At 40.4% G+C, this 19,684-nt stretch overlaps 1 protein-coding gene across 1 annotated transcript in view; it reads right to left on the reverse strand.

Annotated features, from left to right (window-relative positions):
* The window catches only part of LOC145391443 (uncharacterized), a 238,177-nt gene extending 226,169 nt beyond the window's left edge, over positions 1-12,008 (reverse strand). Inside the window, exons 1-3 of the mRNA XM_080266056.1 lie at positions 12,002-12,008; positions 11,016-11,108; positions 5,910-6,112 (exon numbers count right to left, since the gene is read on the reverse strand). Of these exons, the coding sequence (XP_080122182.1) occupies positions 5,910-6,112; positions 11,016-11,108; positions 12,002-12,008 (303 nt within the window). The remainder of the gene's footprint in view (positions 1-5,909; positions 6,113-11,015; positions 11,109-12,001) is intronic.
* Positions 12,009-19,684: the final 7,676 nt, after the last annotated feature.

Here is a 19,684-nt window from a genome sequence, read left to right on the forward strand (position 1 = left end):
GGAATCTTTAACCCTATGAGGCATTTAGTTTCATAATGTTAATTCATATAAATATTTGGTCCATATTGTATGAGTAGACCTGCAGAAGAAAGACGTGGAACTGATCATTAAGAAATTTTATCCAAGCACAAATAGCATTTTAAGGTCCTTTAAGAAAGTGGAAAAAGAAGTTTTTATGTTTCTTTTTACATTATTTAGTAAACCAGATTATGAGATATTTTTATGGAACTGCAGAAAAACAGTGAAATCTACAATTTTCCATATACTTTCGAAGTAGCTTATGCAAATGTACTGCAAAGAATCACTGGTGTTCCTCGTATTGTATTGTGCATGAAGCAGCTGAAACTTGTGGTCAGCTGCAGCTCAGATATCACCTTGCACCGGTGCAAGAGCAATTTTATAAAAGATATGTGCTTAGGAGTGTCCACTTATTTAACAAAACATTCAGTTTCTTCATTCAGGTTTTTTTTTTTTTTTCACACTAACCAATGAATTATTAAAAAATTATTACAATGTAGCAATAGAAGATAATGGTGTGGACTGCATAAAATCCAGAATATGGGTACAAGGACACGAGCTGCGAGGAACTCCAGTTGTACTGCCAATGAGAGGATGATACTCTTTAGTCCCACACTAGTTTAACACGGATTTTGTTTCGTTTAGTTTTATTGAAATTTCTTGTAAACGTGTTGCTCTTTCATTTGGTTAACTTTTGATTTTCATTATATATTTTAAGACCTGGCAATAAAGTTTATTTTTTATGCAAAATTATATGTTATTTTCCTTTTTGTAAATTTGATAGTACCAAAAATTTTTATATGCATTATTTAATATTAGTGTAGTATTCTACAATACTTTTTAAACAGTTCTAAGTATTATTCCACTGTATTTTACATCTGTATTTTCCTCCTTAGTGTTATTTCTGTTTTAAGTTTTTGTGGTTTCATTACTGCCTTTATATACTTTTGTCATTTTAAAAATTGGATATATTATATGGATTTGTTTTGTTAACCTGCCGAGTGCCAGCAGACTTGGGACCCTCATGGAGCTGTGGTGCCAGTCAATTTTTGATTTTTTTTTTTTTTTTTTTTGCTGGATAGGTTAGAAATGATTAGAAAACATGGAGAACAACCATAAATGTACTCACAGAAGCCATTTAGGTCGATTATGAGGTCGATTCTCCCTGATCAGGCAGCTGAAAACTTCAGAGTAACGTCCATAGACTTTATTGGCCACCTCCAACACCCATTGAGTTGAGGTAGATCTTCGTTTTCTTCATCGGTAACTATGCTATTCGAGCCAAAAACACTCTTGTTGATTATATAGATGATATAGGAAAACTAGAGAGAACTAGAGAAGCACAGGAATATCCTAGCTGATTTTTTGGCACCTAATTTGAATGTTAAAATTTTGGCAAATATATCAAATTGCCGACGTATATACAGTATACGTCAGTGGCACTGTCCGCGCATATAGGGGCCAACGTACATGTACATTGTTGGCACGGGGTGGGTTAAGGGTGAAGTCAGTAGGCTACTCTATTTTTATTTATTTATTTATTTTTTATTTATGTTTGCTGTTCTCTCTTAACCATATTTTTACAACATTAGTATGAGAATGTTTGCAGTTATACAAAGTTTCTGAAGGTTATGTAATATTTATTCCTGTATGTTGCAAGGTGATGGTAACTGATAGGTAAATTACCACTTCTACTGCTGCTGTTGCCTCTGTCTGCTACCCAGCTACATAGGCAGCATTACATGAAACTCCTCTGCTAGTTGTCAAGCAACCGAGGCCAGGAAGTTGGTTGTTTGGCAGTTCCCATTACTCCAGTTTAACCCGCCCCGTCCTGACCACTTTTCCACCACTGACTCCCCCCAATCCTGACCATTTTTTGAAAAAAAAAATTTTTGGCTCGAACCTCCACTTTTGGTGAGAAACATCGAAAATCCATAGAGAAATCGCTCACCTGAGGTTTAAAATACTCGATACGGGTAGCAGTACTTCCTTACCTTACTGTGTTTTCTATCAGGCTGGCTCCAAAGAAAACGAGTTCTATGGGAGGGTAACTCTTCCACACCACTCATAAATGGTATTTATTTATTTGGTATGAAATTTTATGTAGTATGAGAGTATATTGGTTTTCACACAGTAATATAGGCAATATAAGCATTGTTTCACTCACCAAACACATCAACATACATGACCTTTTTTTTGCAACATTACCTGATCATCATTTCTGACTGTTTCTTCCTCTAATGCTATGTAAAGTTTGTCCTCCACATTGTCATGAATTGGGGAATCACTCTGGCCCTGAATTTCATACCATGGCATGACATGTCTTTACTGGCCAGGTCACTGGTAACAGGTGTATTGCCGAGACAATGACATGTGGGGGGGGGGGAAGTAATGCTGGGTAAGACATTGTCCCTGCCTGGCATCTTGTAGAGGAAGGTGTCCCATGTATACATACCAAAAATCACTTGCGAAAATTGAAAATTATGCAAAATAGGGACCTTGCAATTGATTCGCGTTTATATACGTCAGCGGAACTGACAGTGACAAAATGAGTGTACGTATATATACGTCAACGGGATGCAGCGGGTTAATATGAGAGATAGGGTATTTTTCACTGCATTTATTGCCTCCGCCAAAGAGGTTATGTTTTACCCCGCATTTATTTGTTTGTTTGTTTGTTTATCTGTCTGTCTGTCTGTTAGCAAGATTACTCAAAAAGTTTAGAACTGGATTTGATGAAACTTTGTGGAAGGGTGGTCTATGGGCCAATGGAGAAATGATTAAATTTTGGGTTGGATCCAGATCCAGATCTGGGGTATCCCGCACATTATCCAAAAGTTATCAATGAAATTCAGTGAAATTTTGTGAAAAGGGGGTCCATGGACCAAGAAAGAAATGATTAAACTTTGGGGCAGATCCGGGTTCGGATCCGGATCCTACATCCACGGATCCGGATCCGGGATTAACCAGAAAGTTACGAACGGATTTTGGTGAAACTTTGTGGAGAGGTGGGCCATTGGGCAAGGAAGAGATGATGAAATTTGGTGGCGGATCCCTGTCCGGAGTATCCCGCACAATATCTCCATCTGTTCTTAATAAGTTTCAATGAAATTTTGTGGAAAAGTGGCCCAGTGGCCAAGAAAGAATTGATTAAATTTTGGGGCAGATCCGGATCCTGATCCTATATCCACAGATCCAGGTGCTGATCCTTTTTAATGGCCATGACATTGGTGGGGGTATACGCTCTCTGAGAGCTTTCTGGTTAAAAGTATGAATTGATATCTCCCTGAAGGAAAACCAGCAATTGCACGAAGAGCTAATTTCTTTTTTAGTTATTAGCTATGTTATAATTTTTTATTATACTCAGATATTATACTCATATTATACTCAGATATTATACTCATACTATACTCAGATTTTATACTCATATTATACTCAGATATTATACTCATATTATACTCAGATATTATACTCATATTATACTCAGATATTATACCTAGTTCCATAGTGAAATTCTTTTATGAATCGTACATTATATTAAGGCTACAGTATATGTAATATATATCGCTTGAGATTTATGTTATGAAAAATTTGATTGATTGGTTGACTGATTGACTATTACCACCACCACCATCACTACTACTACTACTGCTGCTACTACTACTGCAAAACTGTTAATATCATTACTATTACTACTGCTACTACTACTACTACTACTACTACTACTGCTACTACTACTACTACTGCTACTACTACTACTACTACTACTACTACTACTACTACTTCTGCCTGTGTGTCCTAGACTATTTAGTTAATCAACGGTTCATATTTCTTACTAGAGGATAATGGCGATGTGATTTACAGGGTGTGAACAGTTAGTCTGTGTGGAGACAAGAGAGAGGGCAGTTTGATGTCGAAGGGCAGGGTGATAGGGAGGTGATTCATTTATGTCCACTCTTGGGAATATAGGTATCTGGTACTAGATGAATAAATAAGATAGTTTTCACCTTGAAATATAACTGTAAATCCTTTCGCAAAGAAAGTTCTCGCTATTCTATGTGGGAAATAATTAATCAACGTTGCTAGGTAATGCTGTTTAATGTATTTCACTCTCGCATAACCGGTTAATACCCTTTCATTAAATATTTAGCCTTATTGCAGGTGAGATGGGAGGAGTTGTTGCATCTCTTGTCAGCGTTTTATTTTCCACATGACACCTTAACATTCCCTTGATTGCTATACAGATGTTTTTGATATCGACACACTATGCATCAATAATATACAAGAGGATACTGAGGTGGAGCGTGCAAAATAAATCGACAACGAAGAAGTTACACAGTCTCTAAAGCCACTTGTAATACAGCCTATAGTATCGTATTACGGCCTTCATGCTTACTCCCGGAAAACCAACCTAACCTCTCCTATCCTAACCTCATCAAGCCAGATTCCCTTGGAAAACAACAATTGCAACCTGACTTAACTAAATCTAAGGTAATCTAGCCTAAGCACTTCTGGAAAAAGCAGAGGTCCAAGTCGACTGCAGTTCGTGAGTTTCCCTTCCTACCCACCCTCACAGTTCAGTGGAATTCCATTGTGTTTCTGCTGCATTCAAGAGTCTCTGCTTTGACACCAAGAGGAACAGACTGACTTCGAGGGTTGTGTGGGCAATATTCACTCCCTGATGCACCGTTACCGATATTTATCTTATGTGAATCTTTCACGGTACCACTTACATCTTTTCTAGAGAGACCTACATTCTTTGCTATGTTTCAATCAACGTATATTTTATTTATGGCACAAACAGTCCTTGTCATTTTTTATGAGCTATTAGAAAAGAGAGAGAGAAAAAAAGACAGACTTGCAAGTATTTTTTCTTCAAAAGAACATGACTGAAAATGTTCTAATCTTTCTTGCAGCGCTGTTCTAATGTTCTTTGTAATATATCAGTATGATATAATTCATGATGTCATATTTAGCAGATCCCATGCTCATCTTTACCTCTTGGTGTATTTTCAAATAATTTTTGTCGTTTTCAGTCGATTTTATAATACTCAGGGAAGAATTTATGGAATAAAAGAGGTTAGCTGTAGTCTTTATTGACCTTGTCAAGAATAGAGTCCTTCCTAACTTTAAAAAATAATCTTCACGAGAAGGCAAGAATAAGCTATAAAAATTTACCTCCTCGAACTTTAGAGTTTAAATTTCTGACAATATGGATTTCTCACTGCAGAGTATAGTCACCTGGTGATAGAGAATAAAAAAACCCTAGTGTAGTAGAAAAAACAAAACAAAAAGTCAAATCTAGGTATAACGAATTCATGTAAATAGTAGTGTGAATGTTGGGGGTAAGGTTGCGAGAGGCAGACCGAAGAGGACCTGGGACGAGGTCAAAGAGTGTAACCGCAGGGATAAGGGACTGGATAGGAAGCCTGCCAAAGATCGAGCAGAATGGAGAGCCGCCACTAGGTGACCAAGGCCTACGCATGCAAGCATGTTGGAGCCTTTATAAATGAAACGACGATAAAATAATTCGGTGTACTTAACAGAAATCAGCGTTTTTAGTCCCAGCTCATCTCTGTAACAACGCATCTTTTATAAATAATAATAATAATAATAATAATAATAATAATAATAATGACTTATTAGTAGTAGTAGCCTTATCATTATCATCACTATTATTTTTTTTCTTATACTTTTGATTTTTTTTTCACAACCTCAGTCCCTTTTCTGCCTAGCGTATTATTCGAACAGTCATTATACATCTCTTTCTGCTAACCGTCTTTCTATTTCCTTTCATTACCAGGCATTTCCCTCTATATTCCTTGGCAAAAATTCTCTCTCTCTCTCTCTTACACACACACACACACACACACATATATCCGTCAACTTACATGGACAGCAAAGTTATGTGATGGCTGTATGTTAATAGGCTGGTCCCTCTCTGTCGGCACATATCTGTAGAACTCGGTGCGGTTGTGGTACCACTTGAGGGAATAGAGGCGGGTGGAGCGGAGGTCGTAGTAGCAGCTCAGGTTGGCTTGACCCCCAGCGAAGGCGTACTGGGGCACCTCCACTCTCTGAAGTATATTTCCCACTGCACCAGCCACGACTGAAAATGAAAACCAAAGACTATATTTACCGTCTTATTTGGAGTAGGGACAGATGGATCGGAGGTCATCCTATACCCTTTTATTTTTTTATTTTTTTCTAACTTGGCCTAATTTTCCAGTTTCTCCATCTTGAATGCTGAGTTGTAGCGGCAGATTAACATTAGAATATTATGGCAGCCACGAAGAAATGCCATAGAAAGGATGTATGCCTTTAGCACTGTCTACTTCTGCCACTATGCTACGTGGAATAAGAGGGAAAAAGACAAAAATCTGGTTAAGATTATAATAAAAACAGCATGGTACCTCAGACTGACTTAATTCCCCGCCACAACATGATGTGCGCCTCCACTCTTTGAAATATATTTCCCATTGCACCAGCTACAACTGAAAAAAAAAAAAAAACGAGAACAAAAGGATCAGATGAAGGAGTTTCTGGGCGCTTCAGTTAATGACCTGCGTCGTGATGTGGTACGGTTCAATGTAGTGCTGTGTATTGTTGTTGTTGTTGCACGAAGCTCATCTGAAACTGGAAAACGGTGGACTGCAGGCTTAAGCTGCTCTTCTCCTGCAGTCCACCATCCTCATTTCTGATGGGGATAGAGAAGCAGTTAAGGGACATTTGTATAACCAGGAAGTTGAGCCACCCGGTTATACTGATGCCAAGAAATGAAGACTTTCCTATCCAGCAACATTTACAACAGAAATGCATACTGAAGAATACTTACACTGCACCCAAAAGGAAAACCGTAGATTATGTAAGAAGAGCAGCTTTAGCCAGTAATCCACAGGGTTCACATTCTGATGTTTGGGGTTGCTGTTGCTGCTGTGCTGCTGTGATGACATTTATATTCAGTTCTTGCTGCTACGGGACGATTATATCGTGCTTACCATATATATTTTTTTGTATTAATATGGTTAGATACGGCTTTCATTTACCCTCAGACCACTAAGATTCTTTTATAGTGGATAAGACTCTATGGACATACCAAGAGTTTTTGTTGTGTTCTTGTAGACTCCTTGGTTCATCTAAAAGAAAAAAGAAATGTGGGGACTGCAGGCTGAACGTGTCCTTCTCCTGCAGTTCACCATCCTCCGTTCGGTTAATGGGAGGGAGCTAAGGGACGAATATACGGGTGCCATCGCTTGAGTATGTGGCTCTCCAACACCCTTTGAAAGAATGAAATATAAGTTGTCACACTGAAAGGTTGAGTCCAAACTGAATATGCAAAATGATTAATATTTAACTCCATAGATGCTTCCAATATCAATCTTTCCTCTGCCATCAGGCCGCCATCTCTCTGACTCACATACACTCACTCAAATGCCTCTACAACAAATTTCTATATCTCATCCTATATCTCACCCCTCCACCTTACTCACATACACCCTACAAATCAGTCTCTCATTCTCCATTCTCTCCACATGGCCACCCCATCTCACGGAATTTCGAATGCAAGCAGAATACCCTGCAGATATGGTACATAACAGTAGTAGTAGTAGTAGTAGTAGTAATAGTAGTAGCAGTAGTAGTAGTAGTAGTAGTAGTTGTAGCTTTACCAGCAGTGACTGTAGTAGAAGTAGTGGCAACAGTAGCAATCTCAGCCATAATCTATTGTGAACGCAGTGGACTGAGGGCCGAACTTACGTTCTCCCTCAGGCCACCGTCCTCCTTTTCGGGGAATAGGGCGACGTTTGAAGGACGTTTGTATAACCAGGAAGGGAAGGTGCATGGTGAAATCGGTGCTACCTCCATGAAAGCGTCCTAGTTTATCACCTACAACGGAAGTGGAACTCGGTAACATTTTAAAGTAGCAGTGAACGCCTGCAGTGAAGCTGGAGAACACAGAACAATTCTTGATTCCATGGTAAATATCTTCCTTAGCTCCTTTAATAATGCAGGAGAGGGTCATCTTCTTTGGGTGTTTCAAATGCCTGGTTATATAAACGACCCTAAGCTACTTCCCTATTCCCCACAAATGAGGATGGTGGACTGCGGAAGGGATGCAGCTTGTCTTCAATCCACCGGGTTAATATCTTGTATTTTATGTGGTGCCGGAGAGGGAAGTCTTCGCGCGGTGGCAATGACTTAGCTGGTCGTCTCCTCTGCTTGGTAATTCAATGGGTCCTTAACTTCCTCACTGTCCCCAGAATGAAGGATGATGGACTATTGAAGGGGGTCACATTCAGTCTGCATTCTACTGGGTTCACGTTTCAGAAGAACCTGTGCTCGCAACAACATTTAGAACAAGAACAACAACTACAAGAAAAACAACTACAACAATAGCTGCTGCTACTACTTCTACTACTGCTAGTACTACTAGTACTCTCTTAAATACGTTGACGTCTTCATTTAATGACGCCCAGTAATAGATGGTTTGTCTGAGTTAAGGAGAGAATTTTCGAACTTGAAGAGTTGGAGATATCATTCACTGACTCCTAAAATATGAGAGGTATGTTTTAAGCTGAAACGAATCGTGGAATATATCACTGCATTTCATAATCCTGCCCTCAACAGAAATGCCTGGAGATGATCTGACCACGTGCAGGGAATGGAGAAATGACTGGCTAAGAGAGTGTACGTAAATGAGGCGGAGGGCAACCGAGGAGGGAAACCGAGGATAAGATGTGGGATGAGGTGGAGAGGTATATGAGTGAAGGGGTGTATAACATAAGCCGATTCATTTATGGCCACCACTTCCAGGATTAAGACCTCTCACTGGAGACAGATAGATGGACAGATAAATAAAAAGATAAATATTAAGCCACATGAGCGGTGAGGGGTGCAATGAATGTAAACATCGCTGAACATTCGCTCCTTTGGTTTTTGTTCTATAATCCCTACCTGAATCAATGCCCCTTGTGAAGCTCTAGAGGTCAGGTTGGTAGAGAATGAATTTGGCACCCCTCTCTCGCCTGTACCTTATTCGTTTTAACTTGACGAAGATTTTCGTCATTTGTTACTTGTTTATAAGTGGTAGGTGGGGGCATTCACCGTCCACTCACTCGATGTAGTCTGCTCTCAGGTGACTGTCCTTTCCTCTCTTCCTTATTGCTTTCCTTCCATCCTCGTATGTCTTTCTTTCCTTCTTTCTTTCCTCTTCCTTCTGTCTACGGGTGACTCTTCGCTGAGTGAAAATCCAATTGGTTTCCTGTACACCAGGAAACCATTTACAACGCTGGGTGGTAACCATATAACCAAACTATGGCGCCTGGTGGTTTAGTAGGTAATTATGGCGCTGCAGCCGGACTGAGCCTGTGTAGGGGTGGTTTGGGTTTATTGCTCACGTAATGCCACTCAGGGATGAGTGAGGTTGGTCACACATCTTAAATGTCAGTACTAACTTGCCTAGTCCCGAGCTACTATGCTGCTCATGAAGCAACACAGGATTAGATGATGTATGCATGTACGTGTGTTAGCCTACTTGTTTATTGTCAGGGTTGGTTCAAATGTCCACTGAGTTTTAACGTCTTTATTGTGGATTAATATATTACAGGTGACAACCTCTGTGAGCCCCAGTGCTGAACTGACCGGCAGAGCCGGCGCAGTCCTATCTACCCCTGAGTTCAGACGACCCTATCAGCAGAACTGTACAGGCGCTGTGTAGCATGCATTCTATCACGTAGGTCTCTCATGGATATGCATAGCTATACAAGGCTATATGTTACACATTATTATACAGTATATACACTACCATTTATATAAGAATGAACTACGGTAGGTGAAGAGTCATATAATGTCTAGTTAATAACAAATCATAAAATCATCTGTAACAATTCCCTGGCCAACTATAAGTGTGTCCCCTGGCAAAATGGAGAAATACATAGATAAGGAGTCTAGCTAGATCAAATACGATAGAAGAACTGAGCAAAGAGATGAGGATGTGGCAACAAACGATGTAGCTAGACCCCTAATCAGAGTCAAGTACAATATTGGATAGTAATAAAGAATAAAATAAATAATGATGGAATGTAAATAGTTAACCTGAGCAAGGTAAAGGAAGACATTTTTTATAACGGAAACACATGTCAATGGTAAAAGAGTCCACTAACACAAGGGTTGAAAATCGTTACTAGAAAAGGTATACAACATCGGTAATAATTACAGTTTAGAGAAAACATAGTGGAATTGAAGCAATACAAAAGGAAATACTAACAAGCATAACAATGGCGGAGAAATTAGCAAATATAATATTTACTTGGTAACTTGCAGAATTTTCACCAAGTGAACGAGTATCAAGGAAAATTGTTAGCAAAAGCACTCATAAAGTTTATCCAGCATAATCAAAATAACATGATCACTGAAGTAATCACAGTATTATCCCAACACAGGTGACGTCCATCCTTTAGGGATATTAGTAAAGGAACTTTTCAAATTAACAGCAGTGAATACTGAAGAATCGTAAAGATAACACTGAACTATATGCTTCAAGTTCGTCTTTAAGTAGTAACATCACATGGATAACGCTGACAAGAAAACACGGGTGTTGTACAAGCCATGATATAACGATTAAAGTATACTGGTTAACAAGGAAAATGTCCACCTAACTTCATACTATGATATATAACAACTAATCATACAGGAATTACAGTAGTATCGCGAGAAAATATGGTTTTGTAATTAATTAATGTTCATATAATTACTGTAGTTGGGTGTCCACACGTCTTCACACAAACCAACACTGTATAAGGTTGGAGTGGCATGTGGTTCGTTCCTTTTATCATAATCTGACCCAGTTTTCTCCCCTCTAGTATCAGGTTGCAAGCTCTTCTCACTATCACATTGAACAAGTTTCACTGTTTCACATATACTGTAAATATTAAGTTTCACTATTTTTGTTGTTTCATGTAACTTAATTTCATGGGGTCATTTTTCCATATGTTTAACACAGCAGTGCATAAAAAATATCACTATGAATAACAAGTGGTGCCAGGTACAGCAAACCTCACCCAGTTTTTTTGCAGTTAAATACTGGCTCGTTTCTGCCACATAGTGTCATTGCACAATTAAAGTCTAAGGTAATGGCGCTAATGTTTTCAAGTTATGCCGTCTGAAAATCCGTGATCTTGCGTTTGACCTTTCAATGTCACCCAAGGTCAAAGGTCATGCTGCCAAATGAAAATCCATATGAGACTTCCAATATCTTGGTAACAGTAAATATCTCTGTCTTGAACGAGTTTCGAGTTATAGCCCCCTGAATATCAGTGACCTTAAGTTTCACTTTTCAAGGTCACTTATGGTCAAAGGTCAAGAAACCAATTAAAAATCCATACTGGAATTCCTATATGTTGATAACAGTAAATATCTATCTTCAACCAATTTTGAGTTATAGCCCCCTGAATATCCGTGACCTTGAGTTTGACCTTTCAAGGTCATTCAAAGTCAAAGGTCTTGGTGACAATTGAAAATCCATATTACGAGTCCCTGTATGCTCATAGTAGAAGATATATCTATTTTCAACCGTTTTCAAGATATAACCCTCTGAAAATCCATGACCTTGCTTTTGACCTTTCACGTTTACTCGATTACCTCCAAAATTTCATTAATTTCTTTGGGGACCAATGCCCACATATCCTGAAAGTTTCATGTAATTTCAATCAGCAGTTTTTCCGTAATATTAACAAACAAACTCGACCAAAAACAATACCTCGTCGGACTCCGTCTAGGCGAGGCAAAAATCCTAGCAGAGTGAATGCAGCAGGAGGATATACATATGTAATGAGAGTTCAATAGGTGATGGGAAGTGAGATATATGGACTACAGTATTCTTACAAGGAACAGCTGTGACGGGGGGGGGGGGGTTAATATTAAGAGAAAACACAGGACAAGGACGGAGGTTAGATCACTGGACGAACACGGTTGTAAGAGATCAAACGTGACATATGGTCGTGAGACGGCTGAAAGAATTTAGAGTACAGGAATGCAGTTTTGAGTATCATTGCCAGCTAGAGGGAATTTAATTAGTTGGGAGGGATGAAAATGACGGCAGAACGAACAGGAATATGATAGTCGTATGATAGTCGTGGAAAAAGAGTAGCTTTTAGTATAGGATAGTGCAACCTTGAGAGAAAAAAAGAAAAGAAATAAAATTAAGATTAAAGTTAGAGCAAGCCCACTGTTAAATTAAGATTTAACACTGGGATAAGGTCTATGGTAACATGACAATTGATAGTTTTTCTACTTGCAACATAAATTGTTGGAAACCGATATACAATATTTTTATGATAACACTGATTTTATTTCAGTAAGACAGTCAGTACTTGTACAACTGCATACTTATTTCAGTCATACATGTAGTAAAACTACCTAGTAACAGAGGTGTAGTAATATATGGAATAATATTACCCATCATCCAGAGATAAACCATGGACAGCTGGTTTAATCTAGATCGTCTATTCTCTCCACAGCATCTTCCTTGTAAGATGAATCTAAATCAAAGGAGATAATTATGAAGAGGATATGCCTGTGGTGATGGTTTTCATACAAGACACTGGATATTTGTGTGCAGGGCATAATCAGTGCGATAGTCATTAACAGGAGAGGAGGGTTGAAGTGCCTCAGATTAAGGAGAGTCTGAAGGAGTGTCAGAAGAAGGAATGGGAGAAGAAGATGGAGCATCTCCTAGTGACTCCTCCAACACCAGGCCCCTTGGAGAACACTTTAGATGCACCCATTTGGTGTCACTAGTACTGTAGATAGATCCTTTATCTCAAAGTTGTTGCTCCTACGCGAGATGACGCAGAACGGACCCAGGAATTTACCGTTAAACTTAGATGCACGCTTGTGGTCCGAGGCAAAAACTAAGTCGCCCACTTGGTTGGTAACATCAGAGGCAGCTGCGTGTTGCTTACACACCATTTCTGCATTTGAGAGGGCCATTTTTTTTTTTTTTTTTTTTTTTTTTTTTTTTTTTTTTTTGTACGTATCCGACTCTGGGCAAAGGCTTCAAGGCCTATCCCCAAATCCCAGTGATTCTCCTTGGGGCCCAGTAGTCCTCCTGCATCCTCACATGTCACCACTTCGTTGCAAACACCCACCATCCATATTGAATACATGCTAGGGCTGTCTCATACAGGACTGGTGTACTGGTATTTGCAGGTGTACTTTTATGACTTGTCGGCGGGTCATCTGGTAGGTCAGAAAAGTCTGCTTTTTATGGAATTCAAATCTTTTAACTGTTCCCTGCCCTAGCTGGGATTCGAACCTGGGTCCATAAGGACTGCAGGCCGCCTTTCTACTTTTGAATATATTTATGAATTATCTGAAAATCTGAAAGGTGAAAACTGACAAAACCATCATGATTGTAGACAAGATCAGGCTTAGACCGTAGTAAAGAATAGGGTAACCTCTTGTCAAAGCCATAGATGGCAAGAAACGGAGTTTCACCGACTGACTTATTCAGTGAACTATTAATTAATCGATCTAGCTACCTGCGGAATCCAATCATCCCACGTGGAGCTCTGATCTCCCACCATGTGACACAGGCATTCTAGGACTTTACGATTCTGCCTTTCCACGAGGCCATTAGAGGCTGGATGATGGGCAACAGCATTACATTTACTAATTCCACAGTGACGGCAAATTTCTTGCAGTACAGAAATGTTGAACTCTGACCCGTTATCTGTAAGAATCTGTCTATTCTATTTATCTATTACCAGACGCCTTAATCCCGGACGGGGTGGCCACAAACAAATCGCCTCCACGTCGCCCTGTCCCCCGCCATTTCACTGCCCCGCTTCCAACTCACACACACCCTCTCTCATATACCTCTCCACTCCATCCCTCCATCTCATCCTCGGCCTCCCCCTTCCTCTCCCCCCCTCCACCTCACTCATATACTTTCTCCTCGTCAGTCTCTCACACTCCATCCTCTCCACATGGCCAAACCGCCTCAATGTGTTCCTCCTAACGCTTCCTATCACATCCACATCCACACCACAACACTCCTTTATATCCTCATTTGTCAGCCTGTCTCTCCATGTGACTCCACATGCTCCTCTTAAATAATTCATTTCCACTGCCCTCACTCTTGACTTGTGTCCTTCCAACAACGTCCAAGCTTCACTTCCATACGTTAGAGTTGGTATCACAATACTGTCATGTGGTAACTTTATCACTTCCATGCTCACTTCCCTGTTTCTTATCACTGCTTTCAAGGAATCAGCAACCTTTCTTCCTTGTTGTACCCTTTCAAGCACTTCACCCTCTAAACTTCCATCCTTACTCATCAGACTACCCAAGTACTTAAACGTACTCACATTTTCCATTTCCTCACCATCCAACCTCAATGTACATTCACTGACTTCACCTCTCTCAAAGACCATCACTTTACTCTTCCCTACATTCACCTTTAGATTCCGTTTCTTACACACTCTCCCAAACTCATCCACCAAGCCTTGCAGCCCCCCTTCGTCTTCACTTAACAACACAGTATCATCTGCAAACAACAGTACAGGGAGTTTTCAAACACTACCCTCTGTCACCAGGGGCCACTCCAACATCCACTACCCTACCTTGTACCTCTTTTCTTACCCCATCCATGTACAGATTGAACAACCATGGAGACATGACACATCCCTGTTTCAAACGAACCTTCAAAGAGAAAAATTCACTCAGTTCACCATCCACACGCACCGCAGCCTTAGCACCATCATACATACTCTTCACAGCATTCAACAACTTTCCATCTACTCCATATATTCTTAATACTTTCCACAATCCTTGTCTATCCACTCTGTCATATGAGTTTTCCAAATCCATGAAGGACGCATACAACTTCTTTCCCTTCTCTAGAAACTTTTCCACTAAAGATCTAAGAATGAATATCTGATCTACACAACCTCTTCCCTTCCTAAAGCCACCCTGTTCTTCTCCAACTATTTCCTCTGTTATTTCCCTAACTCAATCAATAAGTATCCTACCATACACTTTTTCTATTACACTAAGAAGACAAATGCCCCTATGATTACCACACACTTCCTTTTCCCCTTTTCCTTTGTACAAGGGAATAATTATACCTGACTTCCGATCCTCCGGGACTCTACCTTCCTCCCAGGCCCATCTGCACATCTTCCACATCCACTCAACTACTATCTCTCCCCCATGCTTCAGGATTTCACCACACACTCCATCAATTCCTGGGGCTTTCCCCAGTTTGACTTTCTTCATTGCTTCCACAATTTCTATCCTACTGATTTCTTCCTGTCTTCTCATCTCCCTCCTTCTCCCAGCCATTCCCCAGCCACTTATACTCGCATTACTTCCATTCTCTATGTTCAACAATTCCGTAAAGTGTTCTCTCCATCTGCTTGTTTTTTCTCCCTTCTCCACTAGTAATCTACCATTTTTATCTTTCACTCCCCAGCTAACTTCACTGCCACCCTGTCTTGCTCTCTTCACCTCTTTCCTGAACATTTTCTTACAGTCCCTCTACTTTACACTCAAATTCCTTCCAAATTCCTCATCCACTCTCTTCTTACTCTCTCTTTTACTAATCTTTTCACCCCTCTCTTCCTTTCTACATATAACTCTCTCTTCTGCCTCTCAACTTCTTCCACACCCCTATTTCTCATCCATTCATTGGATTTGTGAAGGGACAAATGACAGAGTGAATAAATACATGGGCAACAGTACTAGCCGATTTGTCACGCAATGGAACCAATATTACAAACCGGGGGAAATGATCAACCATCACTAATAAGCTGACGATGCCAGATTCCATACAAGGCAATTTCAGATCAAGAAAGACAATTTGCCAAGGCCTAGATGGTACATGGTATTGCAATATGAGTGCAGGCTGGCCAGTAGATCCTTTATTACGAGTACAAGAGAGACGTGCTTCACAAAGAGCTTCTATATCCCGTGCATAGTAGGGCAGTAATACGAAAGTTGCTCCTGTCATAAGCATCTATCCTTATCCAAGTGCGACATATGAGGGTTGTAATGTACTGAATGAAAGGCAGCAGGAACTAAATCCATTGGAATAACTAGTTGTCTGACTTCATGATGAAGCACATTGTTACCTGTTAGTGACGTCCTTTTGTACAGTAAGTCATTCAAGAGGTAGAAATAATTCACGGGGACAGGTAACTTCAGCAAGGAAGACTCATCGCCATACTCAAGAAAGTATATGACCTGAGACCATAAAGGGGTCAACATGCTGGAAGCTGCGGAGAACTTCATAATCAAAAGCAGAAATAAAATCACAACCTATTGAAACTGCAGCTACATGACGAGATAGAGCATTGTCTAAAACATTTGACCTTCCATAGACATATTCAAACGTATGGTTGTACTCATTAACAATAATAGCTCAACACACAAGACGACTAGTAAGATTTAGGCCTCAAAAGAGAGGAAGGTGGTCTGTCTGGATATGAATAGGATAACTGTAGATGATGTCGCGGAAATGTTTTAGAGACCAGACCATGGTGAGTGCTTCCCAGTGAGTTACACTGTAATTTTTTTCCGTGGAATTTAGAACGTGGATCAGCTTGCATGAAAACTGCGCCACGGCCCACTCCAGAAGCATCTGTGCATAGTAAAAACAGTTTAGAATGATCTGGGAATGCCAAGACAGTAGCTTGTGCAGGAGCAATTTTCAGGGCGCTAATTGCAGTAGCTTGTTCGTCTGACCATATGAAAGGCTCATAGTTCTTCAACAGTGTAGTCAAAGGCATCACTATTTAGGGGTACCTCTTGATGAAGCAATGGTAATAACCACTAAGACCGAGGAAGCTATGCACTGCATCAGTGTTGGAAGGGGTAGGAAAGTTGGTTACGGCAGTTATCTTTTCATCCGACGTGTGAATGCCACGAGCATCGACGACATGTCCAAGGAACTATAGTTTCTTATGTAGGAAATGACACTTTGACAGTTTGATCTTAAGTCCAACCTGCTGGTGCCTAGTGAATACTTTTGCTAATTTCTCCAAGTGTTCTGGGACAGAACAACTAGCAATAATGACATCATCAAGGTAAGCAAAGACTGAGTGGCCAATCATGCCAGTGCAGACTGTCTAAATCAACTGCATGAACGCCGACGGGACATATCTCAAACCAAATGGAAGTCTATGGAACTGATGATGACTGGACGGACGGGGTACTGAAGGCAGTAATTAGACGAGATGATTCCTCCAGTTCCAATTGCCCGTAGCTACTCAACAGATCAAGGGAGGTGAAGACACAATTATTTTCACCGAGTGATTCTAACATATCAGTAAGCACGGGAAATGGGAATCTATCCAGAACAGTTAAGGCATTTACGAGTTGATAGTTTATGACAGGGCGTAACTCACCACCCTTCATTGAGACAAGGAATAACGGACTGTTCCACGGACTGTCAGAATGTTCAGTCACGTTGGAGGCCAGCACACCTTAATAAGATGATCAACTTCCCTACGCTGACTATGAGGCAAGCAGTATGCAGGGATGTAAATGGGTTAGGCACCAGGCTGCAAGGTAAAGGGGTGCTTTGCTAAGCTAATTTTGCCCATATTCTCATCGGGCAGAGCTACAGTCCCATGGAGGTCATGCAGAAGATCAAGTTACTGACTTCTACTCAGGATAAATGCCCCGTTTCACAAGAGACTCAAAATCAGTTGGGGTAGTATTCTTAGTAGAGTGGGCAACTGAGCACACATCTGTGACAGAGAGTGGGAAATCTTGGCATACACGTACGACCACGAAATCGCCAATCCGTGTCTCAGTACACGGCTTAAGTGGTGCATTAGTAGTATTGGCTAAATACAAATAACATAAGCCCTTGTGTGACGCCGAGCCCATCGCAGACTCGTAACTTAAGCCCTTAACACAACAGGTCTCAGGATGAGAAATTGCAGTAACAATGCCACTTGACTAAGCAATCCTCAGAGCAACCTTACTATTGTATACATAATGGGGTAAAGCTGTGGGCTGTTTTACCACCGCTTGGTTGGTTGTTGAGGACTGCATGAGTTTTTCTAACGAGAATGATGTAGGCAATGACGAGTCCAAAGATGCCTCAGTGCTACAGGATTGCTCACTGAGATGACCAACTTGATAACCAGGGCGAAAGTCTGAGGAGTACAGGGGATCAGTAACGGAATCAGGTATGTCAGAGGATGGTGAATCGAGAGAAGGGACAGAAACTGCATCAACTCATGAATGAGGAATTGGGTTTGAGATACCTGGCACAAGATAATCTTGAATACCAATGCTCTCACATGCCAGTAACACGTCACTATCTTCGTCCACCATGGTTTGGTTTTAATGCCTCGTAAGACGTCAGCAGGACTGCTGATCTGAGGAGTAACATAGAACACAGCAATGAATGGGTCTACTGAATCATGTAGAGAAATTTGAAGCTGAATTTTGCCTTTCAAGTCTAAATCTGACCCATCTACACTACAGAGATGAAGATCGAGGGGCTCAAGGAACCTAACATATTTAAAGCTGTGACATTTAGTTCTTGCTAAGCCTTCTTCTGTCACCATGTTGATGACAGAATCTGACTCTATAAAGAGGGAGACATTCAATTGACCACTTTTTCCACAGACAAATACCCCTTAAGAACCATTGCACGAACATGAGACAGGGGCAATGCATGGTGATTGGTAACTGCTGTGGAGGAGGGGTCCAAGTGTCGCACTCCCTTTCCCCCGAAAGTTGTCATGTAAGAAAACGACACTTCTTATTAGTATGGCCTGTGGATTCTTTGCGGTGTTTACAATATGCATGAAAGTGCCGCGAAGGTGAACGTCGCTACCTGTCCTCATGGGAATGTCTCGCTTGCGATAATAATTTGACTCAAGATGACCAGAGACACCACAATGCAGTATACAATAGAGGAATTCTCGCCCCGACGTGCGGTTGAACAGTCACGCTCATCGGAAGGGCAGTGACTCCTAGTAGGTGAAGACGATCTGTGTCGTGAGTAAGAAAGAGCAAGAGCACCCAAGGCCAAGAAGCGCCTTTGATAGACGAGTGCGAACGAGGAGGATCTGCCTAGTTGAAAAAACATTGTTCTGCTCGTACTGTTTCCCCATTGTCGGTCGTTTCCTGATGAGTGACTACCATGCCCATCTTCTCATGCATTTTCTACGACAGCATAAACAATCTATCATCTGGCCCGAATCCAGTCTGCAAGGCAGTCCATAGTTGGTGCTTGTCAAGCCAATTAATGAATCTGAGGTAACCTACTAGAAGAAAGAGTAATTTAATTTATTAACATCATCCCCAGCGCAGTCTTGAAATATCCACGGGGCACGTTGTAGAAGCTACCCTATTTCAGAAATGGTAGAATTGGCCGCAACCAACACTTCATACAGGGTTGCATCTTTTACTGGGATTTTCACTTTTCCAAAATTATTCATATATAAGTGGCGAGCCTAAGCATGAGCAGAATATATATATATATATATATATATATATATATATATATATATAGATAGATAGATAGATAGATAGATAGATAGATAGATAGATAGATAGATAGGTAGAGAGATAGTTATATATATATAGATATATATATAAATATATATATATATATATATATATAGATAGATAGATAGATAGATAG

Source organism: Coenobita brevimanus, chromosome 18, assembly GCF_032717465.1.
Source record: "Coenobita brevimanus isolate Jiangsu-jjx chromosome 18, ASM3271746v2, whole genome shotgun sequence".
Lineage (NCBI taxonomy): Eukaryota > Metazoa > Arthropoda > Malacostraca > Decapoda > Coenobitidae > Coenobita > Coenobita brevimanus.